The sequence below is a fragment of the Lissotriton helveticus genome, chromosome 7 (genome assembly GCF_964261635.1).
Source record: "Lissotriton helveticus chromosome 7, aLisHel1.1, whole genome shotgun sequence".
NCBI classification, from domain to species: domain Eukaryota; kingdom Metazoa; phylum Chordata; class Amphibia; order Caudata; family Salamandridae; genus Lissotriton; species Lissotriton helveticus.
In genome coordinates this window covers 1,527,141,853-1,527,160,859 of record NC_136068.1, presented here as the reverse complement: position 1 = coordinate 1,527,160,859, position 19,007 = coordinate 1,527,141,853, and the positions used below count along the sequence as shown (strand labels likewise).

The 19,007-nt window shown below is 39.9% G+C and overlaps 1 protein-coding gene across 1 annotated transcript in view; it reads right to left on the bottom strand.

Moving 5' to 3' along the window:
* The window catches only part of GRIN2D (glutamate ionotropic receptor NMDA type subunit 2D), a 1,103,075-nt gene that overhangs the window by 1,043,105 nt on the left and 40,963 nt on the right, over nucleotides 1-19,007 (bottom strand). The window contains exon 2 of the mRNA XM_078654973.1: nucleotides 5,339-5,931. Coding sequence (XP_078511099.1) covers nucleotides 5,339-5,931 — 593 coding nt within the window. The remainder of the gene's footprint in view (nucleotides 1-5,338; nucleotides 5,932-19,007) is intronic.

Genomic DNA, 19,007 nt, shown 5'->3' with positions numbered 1-19,007 from the left:
CCATGGCGCTACCTTGGCGCGGACGAGCGCAGACGAGCTTGCCTTAAGTGCACCTTCGGCGCGCCATCGTCGCGCCCGCTGCGCTCGTCTGCTGCGCTTCCTGTAAATGCACATAATCTATAGAACAGGGAAAGGTGCTAAAAGGGGCGTGGCCAGCGCGGGTGGGCGTGTCAACTGGGTCGAGGAATGGTGGCAAAATCCCTAAACAAACACTCACCCGCTGCAGCGCTAATCAGCAGTGCGAGGGTGCTTTCGAAATTTGCAGCGTTCAAGCCAGGAGCCAAAGATAAAATACACGATATCACAGTAAAGATAAAAAGTTAAAAGTGTCGTTTTTCACTCTCCCGGCTTTCCGCCTCAGGAGGAATCTGTGGTGGACGCGCTAGTAGTCAGCGCGAGGTTTAAATAGCCGGGAAAGGGGCGTGGCCAGCGCGGGTGGGCGTGTCAACTGGGTCGGGGAATGGCGGCAAAATCCCTTAAAAAACACTCACCCGCTGCAGCGCTAATCAGCTGTGCGAGGGTGCTTTCGAAATTTGCAGCGTTCAAGCCAGGAGCCAAAGGTAAAATACACGATATCACAGTAAAGATAAAAAGTTAAAAGTGTCGTTTTTCACTCTCCCGGCTTTCCGCCTCAGGAGGAATCTGTGGTGGACGCGCTAGTAGTCAGCGCGAGGTTTAAATAGCCGGGAAAGGGGCGTGGCCAGCGCGGGTGAGCGTGTCAACTGGGTCGGGGAATGGCGGCAAAATCCCTAAACAAACACTCACCCGCTGCAGCGCTAATCAGCTGTGCGAGGGTGCTTTCGAAATTTGCAGCGTTCAAGCCAGGAGCCAAAGGTAAAATACACGATATCACAGTAAAGATAAAAAGTTAAAAGTGTCGTTTTTCACTCTCCCGGCTTTCCGCCTCAGGAGGAATCTGTGTAGTTCCAAGATATATTGTGTTTCGAGTCTACATAGTTTGCCCTCTCTACTTCCCCCGCGCCTGGACATCGGTAGTGCATCAATAAGAAAATAAGAAAATAGAAAAGGCATTTTAAGTCACTGGAGTGAATTTTTGCAAAATGTCTTGCCACTGGGTATGTTTGGTCTTGATTGGTAATTGTCCTCATGTGTTGCAATATGCGTTTGTGGGCTTGTAACTTTGTGCTGCCCACATATTGCAATCCACATGAGCATCCCAATACATATACCACATACTCCGTGTGACAAGTTAGAAATTTAGAAATTTTCTTTGGTGTTTCTGAGAAAGGAGTATTGTATGTAGTTACGCTCTTACCATATTGGCAGGCTTTGCAAGTATTGCATTTTACAAATCCCTTCCTTGATGATAGCCAATTGAGCGGCATCCTTGTTTCCGGACTACTAGTTATCAATGAGTCCTTCATGGACTTTGCTTTCATAAAAGTGATACTAGGATGTTTGGGCATTAATTTGCCAATTACTGGATCATTTTTAACCACTGCACAGTTTTTATCAACTATCCTACGAATAGCTTTTTGTTCTTTGCTGTAGGTGAGGATAAGTCTGGTTGTGGTATTTGTTGATGTTGCGCATGGGACTTTCTTTCTTAAAAGGTCCTCTCTCTTTTTGTCATTTGTTTTTTGATGGCTATATCTAGTGTCTTAACAGTGTAACCACACTCCAAAAATCTTACTTTGGGCCTCAGCTAGATCAGTTTCATTGCTGCATATGCGTCGAATCCTCATCATCTCCCCATACGGGATACTCTGAATGAGATGTTGAGGGTGATGACTCTTTTGCATGCAATAAAGTATTTGCGATAAAGTGTTGTTTCCAACTTTTGATTTTTAATGTATACTTCTATATCAAGGAAGCATACACTGATATTGCTAATGGTGGCTGTGAAGTGGAGATTGATGTTGTTGTTGAGCTTGTTGATAAAGTCAAGTGCTTCCATTTCTGTACCATTCCTTATCAGGATAAGTCATCAATGTAGCCTAGCCATATTTGTATATGGCCAGCTACTTGTTGTTCAAATTCCTTGTTCAATATCATCTCCTCCCACCATCCCATATGTAAGCAGGAGTAGCTAGGGGAAAAACATGCCCCCATAGCTACTCCTCTTACTTGTTGGTACACATTGTTTGCAAACCAAATGTAATTGTTGTCTAAGCAATATTGAATCCTAGTCATCAACATTTTACTATGCTGAACCAAATTCTGTGGTCTCTTGTCCAAATAGTGCTGTATTGCCCTCATTCCATCTATATGGTGGATGCTTGTATATAACGATGTTACATCAAGACAAACAAGCAGATAATGTGGGTCCCATTGAAATGGCTGCAAATGTCTCAAAAAATCACCTGAGTCTTGAATGAAAAAGGGCAGGTTTTTGACCAGTTCTTGTAAGAAAAAGTCTATATACTTAGATGTATTCTCCAGCAATCCTCCAATAGCCGAAATTATTGGCCTGCCTGGTGGTGTTATGGTTTTTTATGAAGCTTAGGGATAAAGTAGATTGTTGGCATTTCAGGAAACTAATTTTTTAAGAATTTGAATTCATCCATACTAATCAATCCAGCATTGCGCCATATATTCAATTTTGAATAATAAGAGTTCCAATATATATATATGCTGCCTATCTAAACTTTGTGATTCTTGGGAAATATTTTATTTAACCAAGCCTTCTATTTCCATGTCAACACATTTAATTAAACGCATGCAAATGCAGGCGCTCTGGATGTGAGCTGTGAAAGCATCTCTTACATTCACTTTAATACACTATAATGTTGCACCATCTTTAATAATAATAATATAGCCACATTTAAGGTTTACGTGACTACTGACTTTTGTCTTAGGTCAGTAATGGCATTGTCACTTTTAATAAATGTCTGTCTATGTAGTGATATAATCTGATGTACTACAGAGAAACACTGCCGCATGTTACAGAAATAAAAATAAAAAAATTCTAAAGAGGTTGCATCATTTTTACATTATGTTTGTTGTACGATATGTCCCAAACTTTTTCATGGCTCGGCTCGTGCACTGACTCTCAGTGCCAAGCTCTAGCCATTGCTCAGCTAGATCCATTGCTCAGCTCTGGCTGGGCTCTCCCTATTAATTTGCCTAAATGCCATCCTCTGTTTGAGACTTGAGTTTAGAACATTGTGCCGTCAGTCACTTGATAATATGATTTGTAAGAGGTGAGGACTAGAAATACAGAACCCTGCTCACATGCATGCATTTGGTATCTCCACCATCAAGGCTTCTTGTAGTACAGATGAAGAGTGTTCAGTCAAAATATATCTAAAATAAGGGATCTCAGGGCAGCGGGATCCAGGTTGTTGTATTAAACATGATCGTAGTCATGAGTTCCCAGGGAAAACTATCAGGCCCACAATGGACAGGCAAGGGTGTAGGTTCAGCGACGGTGTTTGGGGTGGGACATTCCTCAAATGTAGTCTTGGTTTGGTACTTGGAACAGGGGGCAAATTAAGGACTGCTATGCCTGTGTCTGTTTTTCTCTTCGTTCTCCTTTCACTAAGAGGTTGTAGCTTGTTAATTTTTTGGATCAGGATCCTAAATATCTTAGTGACTGGTTTACCAAAAGAGTAGTACATTTGTAGTCATAGAAGTACTCATCGAATGGGTGCATATTTACTATTTTTAAATTACACAAACATTGGCAATAATAGGGCTAGAGTGCTGTGCAGGTCTCAAGTTTCCAGGCATAGTACTGGCATTCAAACAACCTAAAGGTGATAGGATGAATGCTTGCAATTGGTCTAACCAATCACTAGTAATTAAATTCCAAACCATTGTTTTTCATCCAGTCTGTCACTCTAGAAAGAGGCCCATCTAATGCAAATCTGAACTGACCATGTTCCATATGGAAACAATCCATCCCTAATCTTAGTTATCTTACACCTCCACCATGCAGCCCACTTCTTGTTTAGTTGGAAAAGATGAGATTCACAACTCCTGAATCTCATTGACTAAGCTCCGGCAAAGAATCTTGAGTGGCCATAGACAACCCTGGTGTTATTGCTATTTCTTAGTATACAAAAAAAAATAAAAAAGGTTGCTGGGAAAATGTGAGAGGATGAAGGAGTGGGTGGGGGCATGTGGTCAGCTACACCCCTAAAAAATATGCTCTGGACTGCATACTGAGGAAGGTGGACATGAAATGCATGTACATATCTGAACTATCTCCCAGTAAAAGTGCTACTGGGGTTTTTAGATGTTTTTCAAAATTTGTATTTTCATTGTTTTATTTGTATTAATTAATTCAGCTATCATTTTGAAAGTGTGAATAAACATGAGCTTGACTAACTGGAGAAGCAATAACGCTACAGAAAAACATTAAAATGCACTAAAGAAACATGAGTAGTATAAACAAAGAAAACCAGAATGAATGACAAATAAATAATCAATGGAAGATAAAATGTATGCAGGGAAAAATAAAGGAAGAAATATACAGAAAATCAAAGGAACTAGGGGGTGGTACAAGAAAATACTTCAACTATATACCGGTCCTAGGAGTGCTAATACTTTTTTATTGTTCAATAGACTTGGGTTGTAGGGCAAGAAGTGATGAGATGGAAAGCTCTCATGTTTTAGATGGTGGTTTTGGAAGATGATTTTGGGAGTGGGGAAAACATTTCTGTCTGGAGAGGTACTAGGGCAGTAATACAAGTGGAGGACATAGAAGTCTAGATGAAGAGAACACTTGCAAGATAATGACGTGACTACCCCATTGAAGGATATTAAGGCTAGAATGAGAAACCCGCATAAGGGTCTCTGAGTCAGCTTGTCTGGAGTGTATTTGGAAGACCGAGTTTCACAATTCTATTTTTTGATTTGGCGTTAGCAAAGACCTTTTGATTTTTACTAAAAATGTATGTATAATATATACTATGCTTACTTATCGGGCCCTCTTTAACCATTGGTCTTGTTCTCATTTGTCTTCTATATTACAGCATATATCATATGGCAGTGGATCAGCCCACTTCAACTAGTGGCTAACTTCATGGTAAGTGATGGCATGCTGCCCTATCACAAGGAGCACGACCGCACACAAAGAAGTTCACTTCAGTGCCAGGGACTACTGGCAGTGGGCACTTTATGAGGCCAAAAATATATTTTGTTTTTTAGATTGCTGAGGGCCCCGCAGACTCCCCAACAATAAAGAGCAGAAAAAAACATGAAAAGGTAAAAGAGGCAGTGAGTCAAAAGGCTGGCAGTCAACGCCAGGCCTATTGGCTTTGCCAATGTTTTTTTTAAGGAGGAGAGAACTGCCATTATACCTCATTCGATATCCCCCTTCCCTGTAGCGCCCACGCCCCTGTACCTAAATGAAAGACATAGCATGACTTACCTGTGGAGGTTATCATTGATCTGGCTCAAGTTGGGAGCCCGGCAGTCATTGTTAAATTCCGGGATGAATCCATAGTCTTTGAACAGTGCTTCGGCGCCCTTAGCAATGATGGCAACGCCATTTTGCACCCTGTGCCGGAGGTCATCCTTCCAGCCCTCAGACAGCACAGTGAAGAGCCCCACAGGCAAATGCTCCGGCATGTAGTCTGTGCCACCCAGGTTGGTGCCCACCATGAACCAGATGTAGCCAGGGCCAGTGAGGCCTGCCTCGCGTGCAGCCCGGAATACTCCATCTGCCTCGTCCCGCGAGCAGTAGAGAAGGCGCACTTGAACAGTGATTTCACGGAGCTGGCGCTTCAGGCGGGAGCTGCTAGGGTCATCCGTGAGGTTGAGAGTCAGAACACCGCGGTTCTCCCAGCCAATAAAGCTGCTGTCAGTCAATAACTCAATGTAATCCACAAAGTCCTCGTAGCCTGGAAAGAGGGTAGTGATAACTGCAAAGGCTGTCCAGTCATACTCTTCAAGGACCTCAAAGATGACCTGGAGCTGTTGTTCGGTGGAAGAGCCAAGTTGCAGGAACGTAGATCCTTTCTCCTGTGGAGGAAAAGATGGAAGGAATGCAGAAGATGGACAACAGGAAAAGTGAGAATGTAAAAAGAGAAAGTGAAAAGCAGAAACATGGGAATAAACATAAAAAAACAGAAGTTAAAGAAATTAACATAAAAAGAGAGCGAGAAAACAGAGATAAATTAAAGACACGAGAATAGGCATGATTAGGAGGAGACGTAGAAAGAACAGTAAAGGAAGACAGAAAATGAAATGGGCAATAGAACGACAGAGAGAATACAGGAAGACAAGAAGATGAATGACAATAGAATGAATTTTAAGGGAATAAAAGTATATCAAAAGACAGAGAGAAAAATAAACACAAAAAGCAAAGGAAGAGAGTACCAATAAAAAGAAAACAAAAATAAATAGTAAAACAAAGAAATGTGAAGAAAAAACAAGGCAAGAAAGAAGCAAATGTAATTTAATGTTAAATAAGTTGCAGACAGAAGATTACAAAATGTAAATGAAGAGAGGAGAGGAATGTGAGAAACAGGTATAGATTGTGCAATGAAATAGTTGAGACAAAGAAAAGATAGTAAACAGAATAATAGAGAGAGGGAAATAAAGACACAGACAACCCAAAATACGTGGAAACAAGAAAAAGGCAGCATGAAAAAAAGAATGCAGAGAAAAGGATGGAAAGTAAAATGAGAAACAGTGAGAAAAAGAGAGAGAGTGACAGTGAAAGAAGAGAAGACGGGAAAGGAGGGAACAAAAACAAAGATCAGTTTTCTTTTATCTACAGTACTGCCAGCTTAAGTTACATGTGGATGAATGGCGATGGTAGGTGAATGTTTTAGTGTGTATATATACAGCAATGAGAAATGAATGAATTATTGACTATTAGACAACCAAAGGTGATGCAAAGTTATTGGCGACACTGCTTTTTCATAAACGTGTCCAACTGGTTCACACTTGGTAGATAACTCTGATATTGCAAGGCAATGATGTACGCTCACTGATGGGAGCTTTAGGCGCACTGTTTGATTTAAGGCTTTTCTCTCTAGCTATCCATCACTTCGTTGAATTTCACAGATCACATACAGTACAGTACACTATTTATTTTCACCATCTCACACTGCCATACAGTTCCAATGAATTAAATAGGACTGTGTATCTGGACAACATGACCGTCAGAATGTGGGGAATGATTCCATACATGTTATCAGACTATGTTGGCCTAATTCCTAGCTTGCTCACAGTGCCACATCTGGACCCTAACCTTACCGGGGTACCAGATGGTATCTGCAACCTCAGATTATGACCACTCTAATTCCCCAAGAAAGTCGTTGTTACTCTGGCATGCCCAAGGGAGACACAAGAATGATACAAATTGGATTTTCAAACATTTATTGAAGCAATTGTATTGTTGTGTAAAAAGCGTGAGCTGCAATTATTAGTAGAGTAAAACAAAGCATTGCAACCAGCATTACAAGAATGGTGAAAAAAAAACAGTTTAACCATTATATCATTACAGTGTGATTATGATTATATTTCTACTCCTATCCTAATTCTTCATACACTATCGAGAACATAGTGGGAATACCCTCTGCCTGATCTCTGGGACAACCCAACCCTCATACATGTGTATGATGTATCAGGAAGACGATCTGGTGTAGAGTAGGCCTCAACGGGATGAATGCTAGAGTCAGCAGGGGAGCAACTCAAGCATTGCGTTCCAGGATAATCTCAGCCGAAGTGCCCCTCTACAGAATCTAACTCAGAGGTGGTTTAGTAATAAAAAGCACAGTACCCTATTGCAGTGTCAAAGGTGCAGCACCAAAGTAATTGTTTGTCTTTAGACTCAGAGCTGTCTCCAACAGAACAACTAAATTCATGGGCATCGCACTCAATGTGCCTTGGACAGAGTGTACAAACAGCTTGATAATATGCCTACTAATAAATGAGCTGCATGCAAAATAATTTCTAAGTGAGTTATTGTGTAAGTGTGATGTATGTAAAAAGTAAAAAGTCACAGTTTAGAAAAAGTTGTCAAGTTCAACACGTGTAACTAAAAAGGAGACTTATGCACGGGTCCTGTTGTACCTCACACCAACACTCTCCCTAAACTTTGACCTTTAAACGTTGTCATCCATTTGAAAGATGTTTTTAGTTTGAAATTTGGATGTGGCAGTTCAGAGTCTTATGTAGGATTTATGATTCCTCCAATATGTGTCCTAATGTTTAAGGATTCACATCCAAAATCCACTTTCTTTCAAGATTTAGATCGATCCTTTCTCACTCATTTGTCCTGACAGACAGCCTTGCCTTATCACTTCCTACGAATTAAAATGATCTGAAGTGCATTACCTCCTTTCACTTCTGGAGCAAGTAAACTTCTGGACCAAGTAAACACCCACTGCTATGACTTTCAGAAAAATGCAATGGGTGTTCAGATGGGCGCACAAAGGAACAGGCAGGAGGACTGTGGAATGGGAGTTGGACGGGTGAGTGGCTGGATTGATGGTTTGGTTGAAGTGAAGGAGAGATCAGTATAAGGATGGAGGTTTGGATGCAAGGATGGATGATTGGATGTAAGGATGGATGGTTGGATGCATGCATGGATGTTTAGATGCAGGGAATTGGAGGAGCTTGTTCCTTGGACTCCTGCACGGCACTAAAGTAGAATTTCAGAATGCCTGTGCTGATGTGTACAAAAGAGGCGATTGCCAAATTTAGTTCACCCAAAAGAAAATACTCCTAAATTGCAGGTTGATTGCCATGTTCACATCTTTAACCACCCATATCCCGGCTACTGAGTGGATAATCACTTCTCTGGCTACAGGTTTTAGCAATATATTATCATTAACAAATGCACTACATCCGTCATGTGTGCAGGACAATAACATTGATCTCCACCTTCACGTTGGACTATGTAGCACTCTGATGCTCAGCGAATGAGATTCAACTCGAGAGGGTCCGAGTCCACACCGGGGCAGGATTTGTTCTTTGTATCCTGCTGAAATACCTAATTATAATAGAAACCTTTTCTCATTTAATTTACTTAATCAGTACTAATCAATTGTTGTTTTAGAGGGTCTGGACCTCATTACTACTTTTTTCATATATGAGCACACACCACATGGGAAAATTGTTTTCTTTTGTTTAAAATATGATCAATATAAAGGTGCTACCTACATTTATCCACAATGATATTAGATTTCTTTCCAGATCATAAATTCATGCATATGTAAAAAAAAAATGCCAACAAGAAATTTCTATGGGGTAAATACCCTCACAGCCTTAGGAGGGCATTCGAGATCCTTGGTGCTACAGCTTCCTAAATTATACATCAGTAGTAGATGTCCCTTGTGGCATGTGAAAGTTGATGTTTTTCGACTTTAGCTGTCACTTTCTTTCAACAGGACATAGATATTGGAGCCGTCCATACTGGCATGTGAAATGCCACTTAACCTAATACATCTACAATAAAATCAAAAAGACACATGGACAAACATTTAATAATAAAATCGAAGCTTGTGTGCCCAACTACTAACAAAGTGTCGTACAGTCCCCAAATGAACAATAAATCTATTATACTTGATCTACCACCATTTTGTATTCAAGTATCCCATTCATGTTCTGATTTCAATGTTCATTATCATATGAAATCTACAGCATTATTTAAATAATGTTCTTTGATCCATTAATATCTGTATCTATTTGTTTGGAGCAAACTGGCTTCATAGTTCTCTGTTCATTTATATTTGTCGTTATTGACATAATATTCATTAATCAGGCGCTATAAATGTATCCTATATAGTAATATCCCATACAATTGGTAACCTTTATTTACTATAAGTTGTAAATTCTCTCCGGACTGGTTTAAGGAGCATTATTTATTATTCTCTATTTATATACGTTATTCTTGTCCTTTGTACATTGGCTACTGAAAGATTAATTTAGCTAGTTCACTCCAACTTACCAAAAGGCATACATTATTGTTTGCTTATTTTTCACCTCTCAAGTATTATTTTTATATATTCATTCTAATTGTAAATCGCATTCAATTTGATTATCACTTTTGTTCCGGTGATTAAGGTTTATCCACTTCATGCAGGTGTTGGCCAAATGCTCTAGTTCATCAATTTTTAATTATGATAACCCACTCATTGTCTTTAAAACAATGGTTTTGCATCTGTCATCTTTGTGTTCTCTGACCACTAGGTGTTATATCAGTTCTGATAAAATGACGATAGTTCCTCCTAATGTAAGCTGATCTCGCTGAAACATTTTCAAACACGTGTGCTGGCCGCAGAAGCAAATTAAGGGACATATTATCAAGACAGGCGATAAAATTACCGCCGCTTTAGCGGCAGAAAACTCCAGCTAAAACGGCGATAATGGGCTTGATAATATGCTCTATGGAATTCCAATTAAAGCCCATGTTAGATGAGAAGGACATCTAACATGGGCTTCAATTGGAATTCCAAAGAGCATATTATCAAGCCCATTATCGCCGTTTTAGTCGCAGTTTTCTGCCGCTAAAGCGGCGATAATTGTATCGCCTGTCTTGATAATATGCCCCTAAATTCTTATGTATCCATATAAGCACTCCTATGCTTAAGTATTAAATATTTAAGTAAAATTAAATTGCTACATGTGTTGCCTTTTGAAAATAAAAGAGAAACTTCTGAAGCTTTTTCAGGAGATACTGTTATATACTACAATTAAAGATCATACTATTACACTAATTTCAGAAGAGTTCATCCTTTTTCATAAATTAAAAGAATGTATTTTTTTCAGAAATCTTTATGATTCTTTTTTTGTATCAAACAACAATTTTGCTAATATTACACTCATGTGTGAACCAAATCTATTCACAAATCAGATTAGCCTCTTCGGATTCCTCATTTATCTAGCAGTGTGAACTCATCAATCTTTTCTCTAAATACAGTCCTTTTGTTTGCTTTCAATTTTTGTATTGTGCAACACTGTAAATTATTTTCAGAACTGTATTTTTCCACATTGTGACTTACTATAATTGATGTTAGAACTTTATACTTGATTCGTGCTCAATGATCCTCTATCCAATTGCTCTCCTTATCTGGTTACATACAGTAATCTGCAGGGATGGGTTGTTACATACATAACATCTTTGGAATTACCTCTGGTGTTCAAACAGGTTAAAGTGAACATCATTGATGCATGGCTGCACCTGATTACTAATTAATTTACTTAGGCTATTCAAGCAGTGAACAAGTCCTTTAATTTTTGTATAGCCTGCTTTCTGTTATGGTACATGTTTTGTGAGTATTTGGAGGGCTTGGAAAGACCAGATGATCGTTTATGCTTGTATTTTTTTTTTATATAAAATCCAGGGTTGATCCAAATTTCCTACCCGAACAGCTACAAAAGGCCAATGGCGTCTTATCAGTTTAGCAATAGAAAAACTTGCCAGGTTTCAAGTTGAAACAAAAATACCTGGCTGTTTTTCTTTTCCTTTACACGTACAAGATAGCCTCTTGCCAGTCATTTAGAATCAAGCGTTGCCAAATCTCATCAGTTGAGCTTTGCCAATGCTGTGTGGGCAAGTTTATTGGCTCTGCTAGTGCCAGTGGTTCTTAAAATGCTCTGGCATTGACAAAATCAAAACCAGTGATGGTTCAGGTTAAAAGTATAGATAACATTGTCTTCAATAGCTTCCTCTACTTTAAAAATGGCCTCCATGTGTGATGCAACATGTGTCGCAACATTGCATCAAACAACACATCAGCCACTTTTAAAGAATAGAAAGCACAGCTTTCTCCACACTCAAGATGGCCACCGCTTTGTGCGACACAATATGCAGCATGATTGTGCGATATTTATTGCATCATGCAACACGGAGGCAGCCATCCTTAAATCATAGGAAACATCTGTTTTCTGTATTTTTAAGAGGGCTTGTTTCCTTTGCCAATGTGGTACGTTTTTAAAACACCCAGCACTGGCAAAGCCAATAGCGGCTGAGCAATTAGGTGGGGGGGGAAGGAGGAAATTGGAGCATCATCACGGCTGCCATCCGGCTACTAGTGCACCACAGAGGAGAGGAGCATAGGTAGGAGGTTTGTATGGGTGAGACTGAGTTATACAGGGGGAGCAAGGTAAAAAGTGAAAGGGTGCTTGAAAGAGCAAGACCAGCTTCTATGTAATGTCAAACAAGATATTACATTACACCAAATTTTGAAAAGTTTTTTCATGACGTCAGCAGTGGAAGGACACCAATTTTCCAATCAAAAGTAAGTTTTAAGAAACTATTCCCCAGGAGTGGACAGACACTGAATAGGGAAGAAAGTCGTTCAATAAAGACCAGGGAAGTGAGAATGATAACTAAGCTATCTAATTATGAGCAAGGACTGATATGAAGCCCACTCTGTGTGGCATGATATATATTGCTCTCTACAAGAGAGAACATTTGCAAACAATAGCAAAAAATGCTGAAAAAAATTCTAGGGCTCATCCCGAACGCTGCCAGAAAGACAGCGTTCCAGGCTATGGTGACTTCTAGATTAGATTATTGCAATTTTCTCTATCTGGTGGCACGAAAGAGGAGCATATATATGCTCCAATGGGTGCAAAAAGTGTCAGCTCGGATGCTGTTCAATATCCCTAGATTTTCACCAGCAGGTAGTGCCCTGAAGCCTCTCCACTGGCTCAATATTGGGGAGACGATCTCCTTTAAAGCTTGGACTATGTCCATAGAATTTTGCAGGACAAGAGCACTCCTATCACCCCATGCGTTATCTGAGATCAGCTGGAAATGGATTGGTTAGCATTCCAAAATTCAACAAAAAATGCTTTGGGGGCATCTCCTTTAGGCACCTGGCAGCCAAGCGGTGGAATTCTTTACCTTTCCACCTAAGATTGGAGACATCAGAATCAGCCTTTAGAAAACAGCTTAAAACTTGGTTGTTTAGGCAAAATCTCTCTCCCTAGCTATACACTGTCCACTTTTTCCATAGGTATGATTTTAGCCTCGAATGAAATTCAGCACGGGGACACTCCATAATAGTGTAACCATTGCGCTCTACAAGGAGCAATAATAATAATAATATTCATAATAATAATAATAATAATAATAATAATAATAATAATAATAATAATATTATAAGCCAGTAAAAACAGAAGCATAAGAGATAAAGGGTGGGATGATTCAGTGACTCCTTAATAAGTCATAAGTCAAAATGTAACAGAATACACTGAGCCGGTTATAGCTTTATTGTACATTGATGAAATTTGGTATTATTACGACACCTGCAAAGCGAGGATAACCCTTCCTTCATGGAACAATAGGTATGATTGAACTGAATAGCCCTTTACCATTACAGTGGAAATGTAAAATTAATACTTCAGAGGTGAAGAAATGAGTAATCACGAATTTAAGTGTGATTTGGAAATTAACACCCTTTGCAAAGTGGCAATGAAGTGTCCTAATTAATTTCTCAGTTGGGGGTAGCACATTCCTTATCTTATTTAGGAAGGCAAAAAAGAACATATATGAAAAAACTCTAAAGCAAATTTCTTCTAAACAACTTGATACAAGGATTAATTAATTAGCATCATGTAAATAATGGTATAGGTATCTATTGATAAGAAATATTGAACATAGCACTTAAAAAATGGGATAGGGTAATTAAAAATGATGATTGTTCAAGTAAAGTGAATGAATAGTTAATTTGGGAACTCTATGAGTATATAATTGATTCCTAGTAGCTATGCACACAAGGTTTTCCTTTATTACTGCATGTTTGTCCATTAGTTATTTCTACTTTTTTATAGATGTATTTCGATAATTGGAGCTTTGTATGCCAGTATGAGCAACTCTAACATCTGTGTCCTGTTGATGGACACTCAAAACAAAGGAGAGCCCCGAAACATTAGCTTCCATATGCAAACTGGGGTGTACACTACAAATGTATAATAAAACAATTTCAACTCTTTAAATGGAGCTTCGATGTTCACACAATAGTAAGCAATCAATTATTGCATTCACTAAGAACCAAGGGCCATATGTATCAAAAAAGAGTTATGCGATTCTCAAATTGCGATTTTTAGCGAATCGCAATTAGAGAATTGCAAAATGCAATGTATGTAGGATTTGCTAAACCTTTTGCGAATCCTACATATTCCTTATTTGCGAATTGCAAAATGAGATGTGCAAATAAGGAATACCTTCCCATTCATTCCTACGGGCTAGAAAGCATATAGGAATGAATGAGAAGACATTCTCAATTTGCGATTACCAATTAGAGAATCTCAAATTGAAAATGCAATTTCAAGGTTGCAAGGGTGCCAAAAGGACACCCTGTTGCACCCCTAAAATATGCATGTGTGCGCATTTTGCACAAAATAATCACTCATTGAGTGGCCTCCCATCTCGCTACTCCCCCTCGCTGCTTGGTTAGCAATCCACACTTCAAAGCGGCAACCCTATAAATAAAAAGACCAGAAGTGTTGCCGTAACCACGCTAAGTTCTCTCCTATTTCTGAGTCCAAAAAAAGCATCTACCGACCATCAATTATCATAGTTTCATAATAAAATACATAGCCTAAAGCTGTACGTTAGCCTCTCACTTGCTCCTCCCCCTTTCTTTTATTTATCTGCATCCCATCCTCTGCGGCTCATATAACCATGCTGTGTAAACATAGAAATTTCAGAATTACCGTAACTCACCATGCTTGTTATCGTGGAGCTCATTATATCCCATAGCCTGGTGATAAACCAGAACTATTTCCGTAATCCCATGGGTGAGGGAACACTATCCACAGTATCCACCAAAATTTCAAACTCTAGTCATTATGGTGCTCCATTTTGTCTGACCTTTTAACCCCTTCCGTGCTGCTGTCGGCCATTAGCCAGCGGCAGCACTACCTCCCCAGTGCTGCCGCCAGCCAATGGCCGTCGTGGCCCCGCCCGTTTTTCGGAACTGCAGCACTGCCGCAAAATCGAGGCAGCGGCAAACAGGTTAAAGATCTTCTGTACTGACAGCCAGACCATGTTCACTTTATTGTTCACCTGCCCAAGAATCTAGCCAATGATGTCGCATTTGCTAGCCAAGAAAATGTTTCATTTGTATATGTTTGATCGCAAAGTATAGCCACTACCCTTCAGACTGCCACCCTCTCTGCTGTTATTGACGGTGGAAGATCACTTTGAAATCAGCAAAGACCTGCTTCCATAACTGTCTCCTGGTAATCTATCCTGTCCATTCTGTTTACTCCCAAAGTCATTGTCACGTGATCACCCGATCCCAATCCAAAACAATGCCTGACCCTTTCGGGGTACACAATTTTGTTCTCAAAGACATATCTACCATATATTACAGCCCAGCTTACTTTAAAAAACCAATCAATCGGTAAGCTGGCTGAGGCCTTCAACAGGCTTCTTCTCCAAGTGAATCACCCCGCACATTCCAAATGAAAGCTTCTCACATGAACCCCCATAGATTCCAATATTAAATCACAGTTCAAAGAATATACTCTATTACGTTTGGCATCCTATGTTCGTGAATGCCCCTAAATGAACTCATATTACTGGTTAAAAAAAATTTTTAATTTATTATCGCTATTCAATCCTTGTGTCACTGATCTGCACTTACTTATCTATCTTGCCTCCTGTTGTCTTAATTTCAATTCCCAATCACCCCCTCTCACATTAGGCATGATTTTTTGTATTCCGTGAAATTTAATTCTAATTTTGGTGGGGTTATTGTCTCTGATGTGTTGGTGATCGGACGTCCACATTAGCAATCACCCTACTGTGTTCCTGTATCCTGAGCTTAAGTGTTCTTTTAGTACTACCTATATAGAATTTACAACATTCACATTGTATAACATATATCACCCAACAGCTGTTGCCATTTATGAACTTATTAACATAATACCACTTCCTATGTTGTACTTAAAATCTTTATGCCCAGCTCACAAATATTACATGATCCCCATGTAGAGAACCCTTCAGGTTGCTCAGGGAACCAATTCAACCCCTGAGTGGGTGTTGGTTCTAGATAATTTCTTGTGATCAGGTTCCTGATAGTAGGACATCTCATGTAAGTTACTACCGGTTTATCTAAGATATTCTCAGTCAGACCCGATAATCCTTTCAGTAAGTTCCAATTTTTATTCAAGATTTAAAAAATCTTGCTACGTTGTGTGCTGTATGTTGAGATAAAGGCAGAGCCCTTTCCTTCTGTACTAATGTGGCCTCCCTTCTCATGGTGCCCACCCTTTTTCTCGCCTTCTCTAAGCACTCTGCGGCATATCCTCTATCCAACAGCCTTTGTTGTAACTCATCCAGTCCTATCCTGAAAATTCTCATCCAAACTACAATTCCTTCTGGTTCTCACAATCTCACCATACGGTATTCCTTTGATTACTGCAGGGGGATGTGCACTATTAGCTCTTAAGATGGAATTGGTTGCAGTTTTCTTGCGAAAAAGCTGACTATGTATTCTTTTATCTGATATAAACAACTGTACATCAAGAAATTCAATCTGATAACTGTGATGACACATTGTATATTCAGCATTATATTAGTTACTGTTCAAAAATTCAAAATACTCAGTTAGTTCTTGGCCTGTGCCCCTCCAAATCAATAAAATATCATCATTGGAGCGGTCTCAGAATAAGTCTGTCCATCTTGCTGCTCTCTTACTCCAGGCATGCTTCCTCTCGAACAACCCCATGAAGAGGTTGGCATACGAGGGAGCAAAGCAGGAACCCATTGCTGTGCCCTTGATCTGATGAAACCATTCACCCTCGAACAAAAATAAATTCTTCTTTAATATAAGGGCACTCATTTCCAAGATCATTTCAGAATGTTCTTGTAAACTGGCACTACGACTCCACAGAAAATGATTCAGAGCCTGTTCTCCCTTTTCGTTCTCAATGTAGCTGTATAATCCCACTACATCTAGTGTCATGAAACTCATTTCTTGTTCCCAAACTACATCTTGTAGTTTGTTAAGAACGTCCATCGTATTCCTTATATACGAAGGTAGATTCACCACTTAAGGTTTAAGAGAATATGTCCACAAATTCTGAAAGGTGTTCAGTCAAACTCCCTATGCTTGAGACAATTGGTTTGCCTGGTGGGTTTTGCATGGATTTATGAACCTTCGGTAAAATGCATGATGAAAGGAAAAGTAGGATGACGTACAGCTTTAGGCTATGTAGGCTATTATGAAAGTATGATATTTGATGGCGGATAGATCATTTTTTTGGAGATAAGAGAGAACTTAGCCTGAGTCCTTGGATCTATAGTTTTTGAAAATATTTGTTTGTGAAATAAAAAACAGAACATTTCTACAAAGCAAGCTTGCCTATGGACTTAGTTCTTAGTGAATGCAATATTTGATTGGTTACTATAGTGTTAACAACGACGATCCTTTCAATGAGTTGAAAATGTTATGAGGACTGGGTCCTAGTGGCGGTGGGACCACTGAGAGTTGAGCGTTGCAATTATGGGATTCGGGTTTGAATAACAATCTGAATCATTCACCACTGCGCACATGTGTTGGGCATCATCGCCTCCAGTAAGGAAAAAAAGTATAATAAAACATGTTGTAAGACCAAGAAACTGAAAGGGCCAGAAACATTTGAAAGGTTATTTACTCCAGAAGATTGGCATTTTGAACATATGCATGAATTTATGTCTTGGAAGGAAACGTTATATGATTATTGGTAGAATAAAGGCAGCACATTTGTAATTTCTTAAACAAATATGATACAAAATAAAAAATAGTTTTTATTTTTCCTAAATGTGCCCATATTTGAACAAAACATTAATAGGATGTAATGCACATCCCCTAAAACAACAATTGATATAGACTGATAAAGTCAATTGAATGACAAATGTTTTCTGGTATAATGAATTATTACACTTTCCCGTATGTTAGATGGGAGACCAATGCCATATCTAATCACTTCTTCTATCCCATCCATATGACTGATCAGATATTGAACGGCATGACATGCATTCAATGCGGGGTACTATTAACTCAAACCCTGGCCTCGTGGATACATAGACATAAAGGGTAATCAATTCTCCTTGAGTAGGGGGTAAGGATGAGGCATAGCTGTGTGTATGGTTTTAGGCAGCTTCTACCCTTGTCTATCCTCTTATTATCTACCAATGTTTATAGTCCTACTGTGGTGACTCCCCATATATCACCTACTGAGGGCCTGATTACAAATTTGCCTGTGCGGGAGTAGACCATCATGCCGGCGCACTGCCAAAAATTATGAGTTTCTTTGTGTCCGGCAGGGTGTTTTTGGCAGTCCCACGGCGGTGCCTCTGAAAATGGGCCCCGCAATGGGAATGCCAAAAACAGTTCCTGCACGGCATGAACTGTAAAGTCCATGCCATGTAGGAACTGGAGTGCATTGCACTCAGGGTGGCATATATTGTGCCCCCATGCACGCATCACCATGCACATGGGCAACATGGGGCCCTGTAGGACCCCCTTTGTTTCAGGGCAACCAGCCTTTTTCCATGACATTGCTGGCAGTCCTGAAACTCGAAATATGCATAGCGGTGCAGCAGCTGCACCACCAGCATATTACTGAGGCCCTGACTGAACAGCGGTTTCCTGGCTGGTGCGGTGGTGCAATGATGGCTCGACAGTCCAACTTTTAATGGGGCGGATGGACCACCGGTGAGGCGGTGGTTGGACTGCCACCTCCGCGCCCCCTTGAGTCTGGAAGTCCTAGGACAGCCGGACTCATAATTAGGCCCTAAGTGTTGCTGGAAACCCAGCACATCTCCTATTGTGCTATTCTCAAGCTCCTCACAGCTTCCACTCTCTCACCATAACATTCTCACTTCAAGCGCATGATGTCAATCAACACCTGGTTCCCGGTCAATCAGGATCCAGATAATGTAGTCGCCCCAGCACTATTGGCCCTCACATACTTTGGTATGCAAATGTGAATGAATGAATGAAAGTTAATTTGTATTGCGCGAACTTAGCCGAGCAGGCATCAAGGTGCAGTCAACACATAAACATTTATACAAATACAGAAGGACTTTAATGATAAGCCTGAGCGAAGAGCCAAGTCTTCAGAAGCTTCCGGAAAGTGGC